The 19,181-nt window shown below is 51.5% G+C and overlaps 1 protein-coding gene across 1 annotated transcript in view; it reads right to left on the bottom strand.

The window, feature by feature from the left end:
* Positions 1-1,401: 1,401 nt before the first annotated feature.
* CD9 (CD9 molecule) overlaps positions 1,402-19,181 on the bottom strand; it is a gene marked incomplete at both ends in the record, with an annotated part of 38,770 nt that continues 20,990 nt past the window's right edge. The window contains 9 exon segments of the mRNA XM_080705271.1: positions 1,402-1,467; positions 2,636-2,719; positions 3,994-4,083; positions 4,216-4,314; positions 5,209-5,283; positions 5,657-5,670; positions 5,673-5,727; positions 5,938-6,035; positions 15,216-15,318. Of these exon segments, the coding sequence (XP_080561397.1) occupies positions 1,402-1,467; positions 2,636-2,719; positions 3,994-4,083; positions 4,216-4,314; positions 5,209-5,283; positions 5,657-5,670; positions 5,673-5,727; positions 5,938-6,035; positions 15,216-15,318 (684 nt within the window).

Raw genomic sequence — 19,181 nt, 5'->3', positions numbered from 1 at the left:
TATCTCCCTCCGGAGGACCTATACTGTGAGGGTTTGTGACTTGACAACTTGGGTAAGCCAAACTACACTTCCCAGAATTCCCCTCTGGGCATTTCCTGTTGTGGTGGAACACTAGGAAGATCCTTGTGGGAGGTTCAGAGGAGAGAAGCCTCAGTAGCTCATAGGAGTTGTTCTTCTCTCCACCTCCCAGGCTGGCGTGTGTGTCTGGCTCCATTATAGAGCGCCCTGGCCCCGCACGTCTCACTCCATCCATCATTGGAGAAGACAAGAGCGGACACAGATTTGCCTGTCTCCATGGTGGCAGGTCCGGCTCCTGCTTCTTGCTCTTTCTTTACCTCCACCTGTCCTTCCTGTCACAGTGATAACAGAGACTGCTCGGCCGGCTGCCATAATTGCATGGGGTCAGATTTCTGTGACAAATCCGTACATAGATGTATTTCTTGTATACCTCTCATAAAACCGTGATGGATACACAATTAGTCATTCAATCAACAGACCTTCATGGAGGTGAATACTGAGCACCTGTCATACATTAGGCACTGGGGGTGAGGGGTGAGCGCGGCGCCAAGTCAAACAAAGTCCCTTTGTTTACTCTTGTGTCCCCAAGATGCAGCATGCCGCTGAGCGAGTGCTGGGTGGTCTTGGTGCTGACCCTCCTGCCAAGAACTGTGTGATCTCAGATCCAAAGCCCTCCACCCGGGTGGGCTCGGTGCATACCTGTAACCCCAGCGGCTCGCGAGCCTGAGGCAGGAGGATCGCAAGATCTAGGTCAACCTCAGCAACTTAGCAAGAGTTATGTCTCAAAATAAACACAGTAGGGTCGAGGGTGTAGCTCAGTGGTAGGGTACCTCCCTAACACGTGCAAAGTTCAATCGTAGCAGCCAATCTACTTCTCATAAATACGCAGTCAAGAGTAAATCGTAGGTAAAAAAAATATTTGCAAATCAAATAGATCTAAGGATGATTTAAAGAAAGCAAAAGCAAAACCAAACCAGCCCACAATGTTGTCATAATCTTTTATTATGTATCAAATTGTCTTCAATATAAGTTACAACCTGATTAAATTTGATAAACATTTTTATTTAAGACAAAAAAATTCTCTTTATGTACAATATGGTTTGCCTAGAGTCTAGCAAATATAGTACCTTTCATTGCAGGATATCTGCTTAACATACAAGCCAAAAAAAAAAAAAATAACAACTAAAAAAATATAAACCAAAGCAAACTGTCCCCCCAGAACTCTTAACTACAAGTGTCAATCTTGAACAAAGCATTAAAAAGACAAACACAGAATAACTTTTGTTTAGAAATGCAGAATGGATACTAAGGTTAGTGGCAAAAAACCCAAACCCCCAGCAATCCTCGGGGGTGGGCTTTCCTGCTCCGGGGTGCGAGCTGACTCTAGACCATCTCACGGCTCCTGCGAATGGCACAGCACAAGATCATACTGAAGATCATGCCGAAGATCTGCAAGACAGGACGGGCGGCTCTGTTACGGAAGGCGGAGGGAGAGCGAAAGGCGTGCGCATTCAGCTCAAGACAGACGACAACCGGAACCTCCAGGAGGCACGGAAGCCAGAGAGATGAGGGCTAGGTAACGGGGAGGACGCTGGGCTCGAGGGACATCTGCCAATATAAGCCCACAGGGCTTTATTTTTCATTTTCTTTTTTTTTTTTTTGGCGGTACTGGGGATGGAACCCCGGGGCATCCTACCTCTGAGCTACACCCCCAGCCTTATTTTTTATTCTCTTTTTGAAACAGGGTCTCACCGAATTGCAAAGGGCCTCACTAAGTAGCTGAGGCTGTCCTCGAACCGTGACCCTCCTGTCTCAGCCTCCCGAATGCTGGGATTACAAGCGTGCGCCACCATGCCTGGCTATGCACAAGGGCTTTCTTTGGAGAACTTTTAGGGTGAGAACCAACAAGGTCATCACAGAATTCAGTGCCCAGACTCCAGGCACTCCAATAGACCACACAGGTTAGGACTTTTTTTTGGGTAGGGCAGAGGATGGAATCCAGAACCCCAGAACTTTCAGCATGCTAGGATAAGGCTGGATGACTGAGCCACACCTCCAGCTTGATGTTAGTATATTTGCGTCCATCTTTGTATATGTACATGTTTAAAATTCCTAGCCAGGTAGGCGTGGTGGCACTTGCTTGTAATCCTAGCATTCGGGAGGTGGAGACCAGAGGATCACAGTTCGCAGACAACCTTAGCTACTTAGTGAGGCCCTTTGCAACTCAGTGAGACCCTGTTTCAAAAAATAAAAAGACAAAAAAATAGGACTGGGGGCGTAGCTCGGAGGTAGAATGCCCCTGGGTTCCATCCTTAGTACCACAATTTTTTTTTTTTTTTTTTTTTTTAGTGGTGGTACTAGAGATTGAACCCCCGGGAGCATTTTACTTCTGAGTTACACCTCCAATCCAATTTTATTTTATTTTATTTTACATTATTATTATTATTATTATTATTATTATTATTATTATTATTTTGGTGGTAATGGAGTTCCTGGAAACCTTCTACCTCCGGGCTACACTCCCAGACCCATTTTACACTTTTTATTTGGAAACAGGGTCTCTTAAGCCAGCACGGCTGGCTTCGAACCCATGCAATCCCAGGCACCTGCCACTCACCATCACCACGGCGATGCCGATGCCCACGGCTCCGATGATGTGGAACTTGTTGTCGAAGACCTCTTTGATGGCCTCAGGGCAGGGCTTGGGGAGCAAATGAGACCCAGGTCACTCGGAATCCTCGCTGGGAGATCCCTCTCCCCCTCCCCCAAGCACCTGCCCCACACAGGAAGGGTTGGGGGTAGGTATTCTGGGATAAGAGATGTCCTAGAGGGAAAGGGGAACGGAGAAGGTATGCGTAGTGCATTCCTGAAATCTGAGTGAGACATTGGGGAAGGATGAAGTTGGGGTTTTCATCATTATTATTATTGTTCTTTCGGGGGGCTACTGGAGGCTGGACCCAGGGGCACTCTACCTCTGACCTATACCCCCAGCCATTAATTAATTAATTAATTAATTGTAGTACTGGGGATGGAACCCAGGGGCACTCTACCTCTGACCTATACCCCCAGCCATTTATTTATTTATTTATTTATTTATTTATTTATTTATTTATTTATTGTGCTGCTGGGGATGGAACCCAGGGGCATTCTACCTCTGAGCTACACCCCCAGTCCGATTTTTTATTCTTTTTTTTTTTTCAGATTTTTTTTTTTTTTGGTAGTACTGGGACGGAACCTAGGAGCCTTTTACCTCCGGGCTATACCTTCAGACCGAGTTTATATTTTATTTGGAAACAGGGTCTCATTACATTTCTGCGAGCCTCACTAAGCCGCTGAGGCTGGCTTTGAACCTGCGATACTCTGGTCTCAGCCTCCCAAATTCTGGGATTACAAGCATGCGCCACCCTGCCCGGCTTTTATTCTTTATTTTGAAGCAAGGTCTCATTAAGTCGAGGAGGGCCTCACTAAGTAGCTGAGGCTGGCCGCAAACCTGTGATCCTCCTGTCTCAGCCTCCCCAGCACTGGGATTACAAGGGTGTGCAACCACGCCCCGCAGCACTTTTTATTTTTAATTAGGGTCTTGCTAAGTTGCTGAGTCTGGCCTTGGATCTATGATCCTTCTTTTTCAGCCTCCCAAGTACTGAGATTTTGGGTGTGTGCCACCGAGCCTGGCTCGGTACTCATTTAATCTTTATCCATACTTATTTAATCTTTATCCATAAAGTAAAGGGATTATTATTGTTATTATCGTGGTTGCTTTCTTTTCCTTGGAATCATTAACACACACTTGCTGCACACATTGATGGGCTTCACCCGACATCTCCATCCTCCCTCTCACCCTCTGGGGCCCTCCCCCCTTCTATGGAAGGAGGACTCGTCCACCACGTGGATGCCCGCGGTCACTTTCTCTCCCACTCTCGAAGGAGCTGCCCAGGGCCGCGGAGCAGCGCGCGGGAGGCTTGCTCTCGAACTTACCTTCACTTGGATAGTTTGTATAATGTCCTTTTTGGGGCAGATGTCCAAGATAAATTGCTCCACACCCCCAGCTATTCCACAGCAGTCCAGCTGTGGAGAGAAGGCAGGGATGGGGAGGGAGACATTAATGACAAAGATAGCCAAATCAGAGGCGTGCTGGCCCGGTACGCCGAGTGGCCCGAGTGCCCCGCGCACAGACACCTCTGAGACCTGTCGACCTACCGCGTAGTGGATGGCTTTCAGCGTCTCCTGCTGTGGCTCGTCTTTGTTCTTCAGCTTGTTGTAGGTGTCCTTGTAAAACTCCTGGACTTCCTTAATCACCTACGGCAGACAGACAATTTTTGCATGTTTTCATTAGTGCGTTACCCGTCACTCGAATTCCTGTGTGTCAGACTAAAGCCACTAGTGTCACCTCTCAGGGTTGTGTGGCACCTGTCATCTCCTACCTCTTCTAGGAAATTTTCCCTCTCCTCTCCTCTCCTCTCCTCTCCTCTCCTCTCCTCTCCTCTCCTCTCCTCTCCTCTCCTCTCCTCTCCTCTCCTCTCCCTTCCCCTCCCCTCTCCTCTCTGTCTTTCCTCCTCCTCCTCCTCCTTCTTCCTCTCTCCCTCTCTCCCTCTTCTCTCCTCTCTCTCTCCTCTCTCTCTCTCTCTCTCTCTCTCTCTCTCTCTCTCTCTCTCTCCTCTCTCCTCTCTCCTCTCTCCTCTCTCCTCTCTCTCTCCCCCCTGGGGATTGAACCCAGGGGCTTCACTCTGAGATCGCTAGCCCAGGCTGGCCTCAAACTTACAATCCTCCTACTTCAGTCTCCAGGTTGATGGGATTACATCATGTGTGCACCTGGCTAAAAGTTGTTTTTCTGAGCAATTTTTCCAGGAGTTGAGAGCGGAACTGAATTGAGACATAAACTCTCTCTCTAACACACACACACACACACACACACACACACACACACACACACACACACACACACACAGTGTGTGTGCGCGCACATGTGCACTAACTTCCCCCAAATGAATAGTTCCTGAACGTCTAGTAGCCACCGGCCTCTTGGGCAGCCCGAGCTCGGCACAGCCAGCCCAGGCACCTGGTTCTGCTCGCACGAGGCAATGTGCTGGATGAGGAGGCTCGCGCAAGGCTGCCAGCCGACCCGGACCCCGCCAGGACCCCTCCGTCCGCCCCTGATTCTCCAACCCACGGGACTTTCTGGGAGACACCTACCTCATCCTTGTGGGAATAGCCCCAGATGGCCGCAGCTATCTCGATGGCAAATATCACCAAGAGGAAGCCGAAGAACTAGGAGGCAAAGCGGGGAGTGAGGACGATCCCAGCCCAGCAGCCAGGGGACCACAGCGTGTTTGAGGACAAGGAAGAAGGACAACTGTCTGGGCCCAGGCAGGGTGGGGGGGTCACAAATGACTGGCCTAGAAGGTGCGGAGAAGGAGGTACGGAGGGCAGGTGTGCAACTCTGGGAGGAGGCCCCATCTTGGAGGAGAGCGGACACAGCTCACCCCCAGAGTGGTGTTTAGAGGGTGTTAGTTAGGAGTCCAGCGGGCGATAAATACTGCTGCTGCTGGCGAAGCCCGCAGGCTCTGGGGGAATCGGGCAGTGGCTACACTCTGTAGGGAAGACTAACATATTTGGAAACGAGGAGAGAAAGCAAAAGCACCTGTGGATTCAGGGGAAAAAGCAAACGTGGTCCTCAAGAGAGGGGAAAACAAAATCCTGGCACTTAGCTGCCTACGGGAAGTGACAAGACGGGCTGCGGAAAAGCAAGCCTACCAAAGGGGAGGGGCCCAGGGCCACAGGCAAGATGGTGGCGGGGCAGGGCCTGGAGGGAGGGGTGCTGGGAAGGCCTGGGATTGTTTGTGATTATGGCCTGCTGAGGTTCGGTTGAGGGAGCGGGGTTAGGAGTCAGAGGCGGGCTCCATAACACGGAGGGAGACTCACCAATCCCAGCATGCACTGGGACTCCTGCACGGCCCCACAGCAGCCCAAGAAGCCCACCAGCATCATGAGGGCCCCGGCTCCAATCAGAATGTAAACTCCTGGGGGAGGACAGAGGAAAAAAAACCCGCACAAATAGAGAAATTAGTTTGGAGGTCGTGATAGCTGCCACCATTCTTTTATTCCTCTGCGCGATTCCGTGACTGCTCCCAACCTTTGGTTCCCATCTTAGGGAAGAAGGCTCCTTCCTTAGACCACAGCATCTTCCACCTCTGCTGCGCCCCCGCCCCCAGGTCCTCTTTGAGGACCCGGCTTCCTCACGCCTCTACTTCTACCTGGCCCTCGGCCTTTCTGGAAGGGGCTTGTTAATCCGTAATCGCGAGCAGGGCTATCCAGGGGGCCCTCCCGGTTCTCCTTGAGACACAACCCGGTCTAGTCTGCCAGCGTTCCCAGTAAGTTGAGTCCACTCATCCCAGTGTGGTGGTGCATGCGTGTAATCCTAGTAATGGGAGGTTGAGACAGGGGGGTCGCAGGTTCAAGGGCAGCCCGAGCAACTTAGTAAAGACCCTCTGCAACTTAGTAAGACCCTGTTTCAAAATAAAAGAAAAAAGAAACCAACAGGGCTGGGGTATAGCTTGAAGGTAGAAGGCCCCTCAGTTCCGTCCCCCATACCACACACACACACACACACACACACACACACACACACACACACACACACACACACAATGAGTTCACTGGAATTAGTTAACACAGACCCTCCCAACTCAGGCTACCTTCTGGGACTTGGACGAGCCCTTGAGCCCCCTGGAAGGATCCTGTCCTTCTAGCAGGAAGGACTCTGCACACCCAGGTACTTCTGGTCCAGGAGGCCAGTTCTCTCGGACGCTCACAGCGATGCCTCCGGGCCCTGCTGACTGCAGGGCGGCCATCAGGCACGTGCAGTTAGTACTACCAAGGGCACCTGCTGGTAACTGTGCAAGTACCTCGCTCTAGTGCAAGGACACACATCTGGGTGTCAGAAAACCCTTGCTTTAGTTCTAACACAGCTAGCAACTACTGTGTGGCTTTCAGTTAAGAAATTTTCCCTCCCTGGCCTACAGTTTCCTTACTTATTGGAATTAAAGAGGTTGCGTGTTGGGACATTTCAAAGACAGCCTGCAGCACCCTAACTCCAGGTTAAGGGTGTAAAGGCCCCTGCTTGCTAAGGGCAGGGTGAGCAGCTGTTCCAGGGTCTCCCTGCAAGAGGCGGGGGGAGGGGCAGCTCCTTCTACACTGCTTGCCTACACCCCAAACAATGCAAATTCCGGGGACAGGGGGGCGCTGTGGAGCAGCCTGGGATGACTTCACTGCCCAGCCCGCCCAGGGGCCCATCCTACAGATGCCATAGCTGTTCCATAGGGATTACCCCTGTCCCCCCAGCCCCCAAGAGCCCCATGGGCAAACCAGAAGAGAAGCAGAACCTCCAGCAGGCCTGTCCCCTCCTGGGTTGGATGGCGCTCTGCTATCCCGGGCTGGTCACTGCATCTCTCTGTGCAACTTAACGTTTACTTTTCCTTTTCTCCTCTTCTGTCTCTTCTTCTGCCTCCTCCTCCTCCTCCTCCTCCTCCTCCTCATCATCATCATCATCATCATCATTTCTTGGAATTGAACACAAGAGTGCTCTATCCCTAAGCTACACCCCAGCCTTGTTTATTTTGAGACAGGATCTCACTAGGTTGCCTCAAACTTGCAATCCTCCTGCCTCAGCCTCCTGAGTCACCGGGATGACAGGTGTGCGCCAGTGTACCAGGCTCTATGTAAGTTTTCTGTACGCAATACTGGAATGGTTGGGGCTGGGGGTGTAGCTCAGTGTTAGGAGCTGTGCTTTGTAAGCGCAGGGACCTGGGTTCAAGGCTCAGCCCAAGAAGTGGAAGGGATGGTAACACCCATCTACTTCAAGGACTGTTTGAGGGTTAAATGTATGATTCACATGTGTGCAACAAGTGCCACCTGTTATTACTCTGGATAATACAGGGCTGGGCAACAATTATTAAGAACCACAGTGATGAATTTTATGAACTCATTGCTCTTTGTTATTATTATTACTATTATTTTTTTTTGTGGTGTTGGGGACCGAACCCAGGGTCATTCTACCTCTGATCTATACCCCCAGCCCAATTTTTTAGTCTTTATTTTTAAACAGGGTCTCAGTAAGTGGCAGAGGGCCTCACTAAGTAGCTGAGGCTGCCTGAGAACCTGGATCCTCCTGTCTCTGCCTCCCAAGTACTGGGATTACAAGCATGTGCCACCACACCTGGCTTCCCTATTCTAACGTTTTTCTTATTTGTTTAAAACAATTTTTGTTGTTACTGGGTATTGAACCCAGGGGTGTCCTCATCCCAGCCCTATTTTTTTATTTTTTATTTTGAAACAGAGCCTTTCTAAGTTACTGAGGGCTTCATGAAGTTGCTGAGGCTGGCCTGTGATCCTCCTCAAGTCTCAGCCTCCCAAGTACTGGCATTACAGGCAGTGTGCCACCACGCCCAGTTCCCCATTGTTCTTTAACTGGGACAAGAGACTTACTTCAAGTACAGGCTGAAAATGAGAGAGAGAGAGAGAGAGAGAGAGAGAGAGAGAGAGAGAGAGAGAGAGATATTTCCCACCATCCACTGCAGGACCCGCGATGAGAACTCTCCGCAGGTGGCAGTGACCTCACTGTCCCGCATCTGCGGCTGATCCTCGGGCCGGGCTTTGCAGGCAAGGGAGCCTGCGAGCCGCCTGCAGCCGAGGCTGGGGCAGCGAGGAGCAGGACACACACAGGGCGCGTTTGTGCCTCTCCCTTCTCCCCACATCTGTCATGATGTCAAGTCACGTGGGGCTCCTGGCAACCCCGACTGTATGAATATGGGTATTGTTGCAGCGCACGCCTGGCCCAGATTGGGCCAGGGGACAAGCGTGGCTTGTCCCGAGCCATCCTCCCAGGCGGCCAAGTGCGGCGGGGCCCGGGCTGGGGAGGCCGCGCAGCCCTCTGTTCCCGGCTCTCACACGGGGACAGCGACAGCGGCGAGTGGGACAGTAGACACGCCCCGGGTTTCTCGCCATCTCATCAAGACGAGGACGACAAATGCTGAGGTCACTCCTCTGGGCTCCAGAGCAGGGCCGAATAAATGAGGGTATTAAGAGATCAAAAGGATTTACAAGCCCATGAAATACAGCCCAGCAAGAACAGACAGAACGGCGGCCGCGTTTTCTCCAAGTCCACGGCCCAGCGCAGAGGCCCGCGGACCCCGACAGAAGCCAGGGCGGGTGGGTCAATGTACAGGGAAGAACAGAGAACATTCTCTTAACAGGCCTCTTGGTTAACATTACATACTCATCCTAGGGCTCAGCAGAGACTGAGCCTCAAACCTGCGATCCTCCTACCTCACTCAGCCTCTCGAGTCCTGGGATTATAGATGTCTGCCACCGTGCCTGGCTAGGAAGATTTTAAAATAAAAAGTTTCGGTTGGCTTCAAATCTTGCTTGGCCAGCTGCAGGTCTACGCACTTGACATGAGCCCTCTGGAGTCATGGGTCATGGCTTGTAGCCCAGCAGCTGTCCAAGGGGGCAGGGCGCCCGAGCAGCGGCTGTCAAGCTACACCGTAGTTCATCCGGAAGCAGGTCCCTCTCCCAAGAGGTCCTGGAACCACTGCAGGGCTTGGCTTGCTTCTTAAAAGGACTGTCCAAGTCAGGGGTGGTGGCGCACGTCTGTAATCCCAGCACTTAGGAGACTGAGACAGGGGAATCACAGGTTCAAGGACAGCCCCAGCAGAGTACTCAGACTCTCTCAGCAACTTAGCAAGACCCTATTTCAAAACAAGAAAAGAAGCTGGGAGGGGTAGCACAAGCTTGTAATCCTAGTACTTGGGAGGCTGAGACAGGAGGTTGGGGTTCATGGCCAGCCTCGGGTACTTAGTGAGGCCCTCTGCAACTTAGTGAGACTCTGTTAGTGAGGGCATGGGTGGTGGTGCACACTTGTAATCCCAGCATCCAGGAGGCTAAGACCATAGGATCTTGGTTCATGGACAGCCTCAGCTACTTAGTGAGGCCCTCTGCAACTCAGTGAGACCCTGTTACAAAATAAAGAATAAAAAATAGGGCAGGGGGTATAGCTTGGAGGTCGAATGCCCTTGGGTTCCATCCCCAGACCTGCAAAAACCAAAACCAACCAAACAAAAAACCCCCAAAATATGCCTGGCGTGGTGGCGCACGCTTGCAATCCCCGCGCTTGGGAGGCGGAGACAGGAGGATCGCGCAGGTTCGAAGCCAGCCGCGCTGGCGTAAGAGACCCTGTTTCAAAATAAAGAATAAAAAATAGAGCAGGGGGTGTGGCTTGGAGGTCGAATGCCCCTGGGTTCCATCCCCAGACCTGCAAAAACCAACGAACCAAAACAACAACAACAACAACAACAACAAAAAAACCCCGAAACAAACAAAAAAAAAAAAAAAAAAGAAAAGAAAAGAAAAATTTAAGAAAAGGGCTAGGGGATATAGCTCAGAGGTAAAATAACCTGGGTTCAATCCCCAGTACCAAAAAACACCACACATATACACAAAAAAACAAAATAAAACAAGGACTGTCTAGTACTTCTCTTCCTTCCTCCCTCCCTTCCATACTGATAATCGATCGAACCCAGTGACATTCTGCTTCCAAGCTGCACCCCCAGCCTTTTTTTTTATTTTGTTATTTTGAAACAGGGTCTTTCTAAGTTGCTGAGGCTGGCCACGAACCCGCGATCCTCCTGTCTCAGCCTCCCAAGCACTGGGATTACAGGCGTGCGCCACCACGCCCGGCTAATGCCTCTCTTTGAGAAAGCTGCTTAGAACCCAGCCCGCCAAGCTTGTTAGCAAGGGCTGGCAATGATGACAAAGTGTTCCTCTTCATAAAATAAGCGAAGGCTGGCTCTCTGTCTGACTCATGGAAAAAGTTATTCGTCACAGGGCCTTCTCGAGGATTACCATGTTAAATTGCTTAAGGGTTGTTTATTCTGTTTTTTTTTTTTTTTTCTTTCAGGCTGACATTATAGGCCTATTTAAAAAAAAAGAAAGAAAAAGAAAAAGAAGGCTGGAGTAGCATATGTTGGGGGTGCCCTTTACACGTAAAGCGGCACATTGTTTTTTTTGCCTGTGTTTCCAGGTTCTCATGGGGCTCAGGCTCGGAGAAAACACACCAGTCTCCTGTGGGGACCTCAACTCTACTTTGCAAACAGCAGTCCTCACAGCAGGGCGCGGGGAGAACAAACCCCACTGGAGTCTCTGGCTTAACAGAGTTTATTATCTCCAAATAACCAGGGGTTCACAGGAGCCCTAACTCTGCCCCAGTGGCTCTCCTTTGGTTCTTCTCCCTCCCCCGGACGGCTGCTCATTAATAAGGGGCACAAGCCAGGCATGGTGGTGCACGCCTGTAATCCCACTACTTGGGAGGCTGAAACGAGAGGATGGCAGGTTCGAGGCCAGCCTCAGCAACTTAGCAAGATCCTGTTTCAAAATACTTTTTTTTTTTAAAGGGCTAAGGGTATAGCTCAGAGGTAGCACAGTCCTGCAAATCCTTGGGCACCTGTTCGAGAACAGGGATGGTCCCAGGGAGGTGTGGACATTCACGGCCTCTGGCTGAGCCCCTTCACTTCCCCCATGCAGGGGCCACATTCTGAAGGACACCAAGGAGTTAAGAAGAGCCGCTGGCCTGGGACCAAGCAAGCGAAGTCCTCCAGCGTGTGCGCAGCCCGGGATTATGGATACTGCTGACGGGCGGCTCTCCCAGGGCCTGAATGGGAGAGAAGGCCCATATAAGGCCGTCAGCTGTTCTGGACTCGCTGTGCAAGCCGCAGCCCCCCTGGAAGGGAGATGGCCCCGGGTCCTGCAGGTTTCCTGAAGGGTCAGTGTGTGTCAGGCTGCCCCGCGGGCAGCTTTGCAGACAGTTGTGCCCAGTGTGCAGGTGATGTCAGGACAGCGGCCTGGGTGTAGCTGGCACTCCTGGCTCGTTTGCTGGGAGGGCGGGTGGAGGGCGCAGGCGTATGCGCTGGTCTCAGCCCAGTGGGGAAGGGGGCTCGCAGAGAGAAGCTTCCTTGTCTGTTCGCTCAGGGACCAACAGGATTCAGTTTCCCATTTAGTGACCCGAAGGCGGGGCTTGGCCAGATGCAAACAGCTGCTGCTCCTGATGAGATTCTGGGGTCACTCATGGTCCCCTGGTCCCCAGGCTTCTGTAAACAGAGCTGTCTTCAAAGCTCCTCACCCCCAGGCAGGGACTGCACCTTCAAATAACCCTCCTGATCACTTCTAGCCAGGTGTGTGTGTGTGTGTGTGTGTGTGTGTGTGTGTGTGTGTGTGTGTGCAGGGGCCCATGATGGCCTCAAGTCTGGCTCCTCCAAAGGCGTGCTCGTTTCTCTCTATATGTTACTTGCTAGCTAGGGCCACGGATGGCTTCTCTCCCATGACCACGTCGGCCGAAAGTAAAAGACCAAGAGGGCCCCACTCCAGCCCTGTCACCCGGGAATGTTCTGCTAGTACTATTTTTTTCTATATTTACATGTGGAGATCCTTCCAAGACCTAGCACAGAGAATCTAAGAGAGGCAGCCGGGGTTTCTCTTTCTCCTCTCCTCTCCTCTCCTCTCCTCTCCTCTCCTCTCCTCTCCTCTCCTCTCCTCTCCTCTCCTCTCCCCTCCCCCTCCCCCTCCCCCCTCTCTCCCTCCCTTTCTTTCTTATTGGGGATTGAACCCAGGAGCATTCTGCCTCTGAGCTCTACCCCTAGCCCTATTTATTGATTGATACTGGGGATTGAACCCAGAGGCATTTTACTTCTGAGCTACACACTCAGCCCTTTTTGTTATTTTTTATTTTTTTGTTTGTAAACAAGGTCTCACTAGGTTGCTGAGAGCCTCGCTAAGTGGCTGAGGCTAGCCTTGAACCTGTGCTCCTCCTGTCTCAGCTTCCCAAGTACTAGTAGATGACAGCTGTGCACCAGCACGCCCGGGTGCAGCCCTGCCTCTCGAGGTCCTTCGTGGATGGTTAATTTGGCCTCTCTAAATTCTGGCCTCTTTATCTGCGAGAGGAGAATCATTCCATGCTCTCTCCGAAGGGTTATGGGATTAAATATGGACAACATAACAGTGAACGGAAGAGACAGTCAGTGTGAGGAACCAGCTCAGTGTGCCAGGGCCTTCCTCCCTTGTCGACACACGCACTGAACTAGCAGAGCTGGGCAGCAGAGGGGAAACCCTGGGTGGCTAGGAGCGGACAGGACAGGAGGGGAGGAGCTCTCTGGGAGGCCCCGGGCCTGTGCTGGGGAGGCCCAGCCTGAAGCAGCTCTAGTGCAGGTCGGGTCAGGGTGGAGCACCTCGTCCCCGCTCCCTGCTCAGAGCACCCCCCCCCCCCCCCCCCGTGGCATTCCAAGCCTGCTGGCGCAAAAAATGCTCTGTTGCTAAAACAAGTCAGGGCACTATGGAAACCCGCTGCCTGAAAACTCTGCATGTGTAGTTAAAAACAAAACACATTGTGCTTTCCTTTCCTTTCCTTGCTTTCTGACAATGGGGAGCCGTGACCCCCCCCCCCCCAAAAAAAAACCAGTTAACAACTCGTTAAGGCAGGAAAGCTGTCCACAGGGCTCAGGGGCTATGCAGTCAACTGGGATAAATATAATATATATTATAATATATATTATATATAATATAATCTATATATTACATATATTTATATTGGGATTATATATATATGTATATTTGGTACTGGGCATGGAATCCAGGGCATTCTGCCTCTGAGCTACACCCTCTGCCCTACTTTTATTCTTTATTTTGAAACAAGGTCTCACTGAGTTGCAGAGGGCCTCACTAAGTAGCTGAGGCTGCCTGCGAACCGCGATCCTCCTGTCTCGGCCTCCCGAATGCTGGGATTACAAGTGTGAGCTACCATGCCCGGCTTTGGGCTATATTTTTATAAAAATAAAAATTTATTTATAGAAAATATAATTTTTATATCAATAAACTGTATTTTTCTTAATATAAATTTTTGTATTTTATACCTCAGGGAGGTATAAAGGGAGGTGGCGTGGCCGGCCAGCCCCGGCCGCCCGTCCCTGAAGCTGGGGAGATAACCCCCACGAGGCTGTTTTCTCCATCTTTTTGTAAAAATAACTTTGGTGGGTGGGAAGGAAATGACCAGACTTACACTTGGAGCCTGATGACATGACAGAAACACCCTAAAAATAGGGGTCTTCTTCTGTTTCTTGCAAATGACAAGGTTCCCACGGCCAAACTAGACATAAAGCGGAACCGCAGGGTCTGAGCTTACTCAGAAACCGGGAAGTCGCGTTCGACAGGCCCGAGTCTCTTTTCCCCTTCGAGAAGCTAACCGGAAGATGCCAGAAAGGATGCCAGAAAGGATGCCAGAAAGGATGCCAAGGAGCCCGTGCGCAGAAAGAGACCTGGTAAGTCTGTTCACGTTCAGAAAAGCCCAGGCATGTCGACGTTGCAAACCTTCCTCTGTGGTAAAAGCAGTTCAGAAAAGCAAAATCAAAAATGAAACCAAACGCCATGGCCCTCACAAGGGCTGGATGGGGTCTCTTCTAGAAACTTCTTTTCCTTCTTTGGGTGCAGGAGGGTTGAACCCAGGGCAGTCTACCTCTGAGCTACACCCCTAGCCTTCTTTATTTTTTATTTTGATTCAGAGTCTTGCTAAGTGGCTGAAGGCTGGCCTCGAACCTGAGACCCTCCTTTGTCAGCCTTCCGAGTACTGGGATTATAGGAGTCGGCCAACAGGCCTGGCCTCGCTGTTCACTTTCTTTTGTGAGACCCAGGGCCACGTGCACATCGGGCACGTGCTCTATCACCGAGCTACACCCCGGCCTCCCCTATTACTTCTGGCCATGTGATCCAGGGGGCTGTCTTCTTTTGGGTCTGAGTTCTCATCCCGATAGTGGGGAGAGGGGCTACCTATCTTCCTGGTAGAAGAAGAACAAAGGTTTTCTGAATGAAGAGAAAACAAAAAAAGAAGCCTACGAGGGTGGGTAATTAGGAGAGCGCATGAGGGATGTGAACGAAGGTTCATAAACCCTCAACAGAGTGGAAGCGACTTTGCCAGCGCCAGCCTCACATCAGAGGCTGGTCAGAATGCCAAACTCGGCCGGCACGAAAGGAAACCACATCAGTCAGATGCAGATTCATGGGCGCAACTACACACGCTCGCACACACAAACTACACTACTTGAAAGGGGCAGGACTGGCTCATGCGGCCAGAGTCTTTCCCAGACCCGGTCCTCCCTGCTTACCTGTGTAGAAGCTCGAATTGTTATTTTCTTGCTCAAAGATGCTCTTGGTCTGAGAGTCGAATCGGAGCCATAGTCCGATGGCCAGGACGGCAATCCCAGCAAGCTGCGAGACAACAGGACACTGGAATTAATTCTGGCTGCCAGGGCCAACACAGTCCCCAAATGCTGAAGGGTAAGATTTGAAGCTCACAAAAGCCTCTGGGATCACCCTCCGGCTCTGCCCTTCATGTGCAGAAGCCAGTGGGTGCGTGTGATAGATCCATGGGTCAAAATATCACCAAGCTGGGAATCAACAATTACCCACCAGCAGTATGGCTGTGGATGAATACTTTCTAGAAAGCCTTAGGCTAGTACACGGCACTGAAGATTAATAACAACATCTACGTACGACGCTCTAAGTGCATTTTACGATGCTAAACAAACGCAAGAGCCACACGAATTGATACGGTATGATTTTATATAAGTAAAAACTATTATAATTACTGTACATGTATCTGTGCATACAGGAGACATAAGAAAGCATTAATGATCATGAAGTGAGTGGTATCCTGTGGGTACAGGAAAGGATTTATGCTCAGGAAAGAGTGCACGTCACCGAGACAGGATCGCAGCTGGCTGACAGCCTCAACTACTTAGGTGAGCCCTTGGCCACTCAGTGAGACCCTGTTTCAAAATAAAGAATAAAAAAAATAGGCTGGGGTGTTGCTCAGAGGTAGAAAGCCCCTGGATTCCATCCCCAGTACTGCAAAAAAAAAAAAAAAAAAAAAAGTGGGTAGGTGGGTGTCTGGGGTACAGCAATACTGTGAGTTACCCTGCTACGTAGCCCAGGCTGGCCTTGAACTCCCGGGCTCAAGGGATCCTCCCGTCTCAGCCTCTTGAGCAGCTGGGCCTATGGGCACGTGCCACTGAGCCTAGTATAATATCCTTAGTTTCGACTTGGACGATGGCAATGTAACTGTGAACGCGCACGGGCACAGGGGGGCGGCTGCGATGTCCTCTGAGGCCACGCTGCTCACTTAGCAGAGGACATATCAGAGCCTCCCTCGCACGTCCACATCGGTCCTCTATTCAAAGGCCAAATCCCGGCCGGGCATTGTTCAACCAGATGCCATGGGGAGGCCTCCTGCCAGCCCCCACCCCAGTGCCAGCTGGGCTCCCGCGTCGTCGCTGGTACCAGGGCTGGCTGGGGGCGTGACGTGTGGCCCTCCCGAGCGGCAGCCGGCATGGGTGCGGGGCCAGGTGGACGGGCCCCTTTCTTTGCCACTTCCCCTCGTCTTTTCCCCACAACATGGCAAGAGTTTGGGCATGAGGGATGGGAAGTGGGGACAGTCATAAGGTAAGGGGCCGCCCAAGACCTCTGCTGCCCGCATCCCCAGCACGAGCCGACTGGCCCTGGTCACACAGGCGAGCTCCCCCACTGGGGGTTGAACCCCGGGGCGTTCTGCCTCCGAGCTACAATCCCAGCCCTTTTTTTATTTTTATTTTTATTTTTTTGCGGTACTGGGGATGGAACCCAGGGGCATTCTACCTCCAAGCTATACCCCCAGCCCGATTTTTTATTATTTATTTTAACAGGGTCTCACTGAGTTGCAAAAGGCCTCACTAATTTTGAAAGAGTATCACTAAGTTGCTGAGACTGTCCTCAAACCTGTGATCCTCCTGTCTCAGCCTCCCAAGTACTGGGATTAGAGGCGCTGCGTCACCATGGCCGGGCTCCTGCCATACATTCTTTTTTTTTTAAATATTTTTTTTTAATTGGTGCATTGTAGTCATACATCTTAATGGAGAAAAGATGGTAGAGGTACTGTCATAAATTCTCCTGCCATCTGTAAAATTGTAATGGGAAGATGTGGCCCTTCCTTGCCTTTTTAGTATGGTTAAAGACGGATGGAGATTATGTCAGGATTACTCTGAAGGAGGGGGCGCCACGTGGGCTTTGGGAGAATCTGCCCTTCCCAGCACGGGGGTCTGCAGCATGGGCCCTGGGCTCTGTGGGCAGCCACTCGGCCTCTCCCCACACCTCTCATCCCCTCCCCTTAGTAAGGCGATGGCAAACACCAGCAAGAACTACTCAAAGCCAAGTGCCCAGGGCCTGACCCTGGGAGCCACGACCTCATGGATGCCAAGCTCGGAGGTGTAGAGATTCTGCCATTAAGATGAATCTGAGAGCTGGGTAAGGCAGCACCAAAACGTGAGTTCACTGGCAGGTGCCTCAGCACCCTTAGATAGCACAGCCTGTACAACCGTGGGCTATAGAGTCATCGTAGCTCTGCCTCCCAGTCCTTGGGACCCGGCCAACGGAAGCGGTCTCTGGATTAGCACTGGGGCAAACAGGACAGCTAATGGCTTCCACACCACTCTCCCAGGCCGGTTAACTGAGAAATTCAATGCAAAAAGGCAGCAGGCAGCCCGGCTCAGTGGCACACACCTGCACTCCCAGTTTTTGGGAGGCTGAGATAGGAGGATCATAGGTTTGAGACTAGCCTCAGCAATTTAGTGGGTATAGTAGACTGGAGGTAGAATGCCCCTGGGCTCAATCCCAGTACCAAAACAGAACAAAACAAAAACAATACCACACACACACACACACACACACACACACACACACACACACGCGCGCGCGCGCACACACACACACACACACACGAATCTGAGAACTTTGCTTAAAAGACATGGGTCAGGTTTTTCTTTCTGTACTGGGGATTTAACCCTGGGGCATTCTTCTGAGCTACACCCCAGCCCTATTTTTTATCCTTTATTTGGAAACAGGGTCTCACCGAGTTGCAGAGAGCCTCACTAAGTAGCTGAGGCTGGCCACGAACCTGCGTGATCCTCCTGTCTCAGCCTCCCAAGTACCGGGGTTACAAGCGTGCACCACCACGCCCGGCTTAGGTTTTTATTAGTAAGACATGCAGGTGAGCAGGAGTCTCCTGGTCTAACCCAAAGATAACAGAGCACGCTTGGGAGAGAAGCAGGAGTCTTCTACCCTGGCCCCAGCCAGGACACTCTCCTCTAATTGGGGTTTCCCAAACAACAAGAGCTCGGGGAGGTGGGGCCCAGCTGAGTGCACCTGGGCGAGGAAAAATATGTGTCTCGACCCCGGTGTGCAGGGGTGCTAGACAGGTGCACGCCTGGTGGGTCTGGGCCCCTGGGCACACAGGTCTCCTGCTGCCCTTGACCCTCGGGACTTTGTTGAGAGGGTGAGAGGCGGGGCTCTTTTCTTTCTGTCTGCTCCAGCCTGTGCATGCCAAGGAATTATCTCAGTGATCGTATCCCCCACAGAGCCAGGCAACTCACCTACCCTTTCTCAGTGAGAAAAATTAAACCAGTAGCTGCGAAAAGAATTAAAATAATCCCATGCTTGGGGACAAGCTTCAGAGGATGGCATAAAGCTGTGCTCTGCACAGAAAGCTCCCGGGGCAGGAGCTGGGTCTCTTTGGGGATGACCCCAGGCTCACTTAGGGACAGGTGCCTGAGTAAAACCCACAGAGGAAGACCCCACCCATCCCACGGAGACCCTTGAGAGCCCAGCTGTCCAGCCGGTCTGAATGCACAGGTGGAGAGGAGGGCGCTGGATCACAGAACTGGAACCAGGAGGGGACGGAAGTATTTCAGGTCTCACCTGGGTCAAAGGCAACGCAGAGCTGGGAGGCCTGGGTGCTAGGGCTCTTCTCCAAACCTTAAGTCATGCTGCTGGGTTTTCAAAGCCACAGCACCAAGACAACGAGAAAAGAAAGCAGCTGGCCGAAGAGATAAAGAAAAACTATAATAGATACTGGCCTTTTATACCTAAAAGGCTACCAATAGAGAGGGGGAAGGTTCGAGAATCCCAAGAGGAAGCTGGGCATGGTGGCACAATCTTGCAATCCCAGCAATTCGGGAGGCTGAGACAGGGGGATCGCGGTTCACCGACAGCCTCAGCTACTTAGTGAGGTCCTTTGCAACTCAGTGAGAGACCGTTTCAAA

The sequence above is a fragment of the Muscardinus avellanarius genome (genome assembly GCF_963383645.1).
Source record: "Muscardinus avellanarius genome assembly, chromosome: 11".
NCBI lineage: Eukaryota > Metazoa > Chordata > Mammalia > Rodentia > Gliridae > Muscardinus > Muscardinus avellanarius.
The sequence above is the reverse complement of the archived record's forward strand: the minus strand, read 5'-3'. Positions and strand labels throughout refer to the sequence as shown.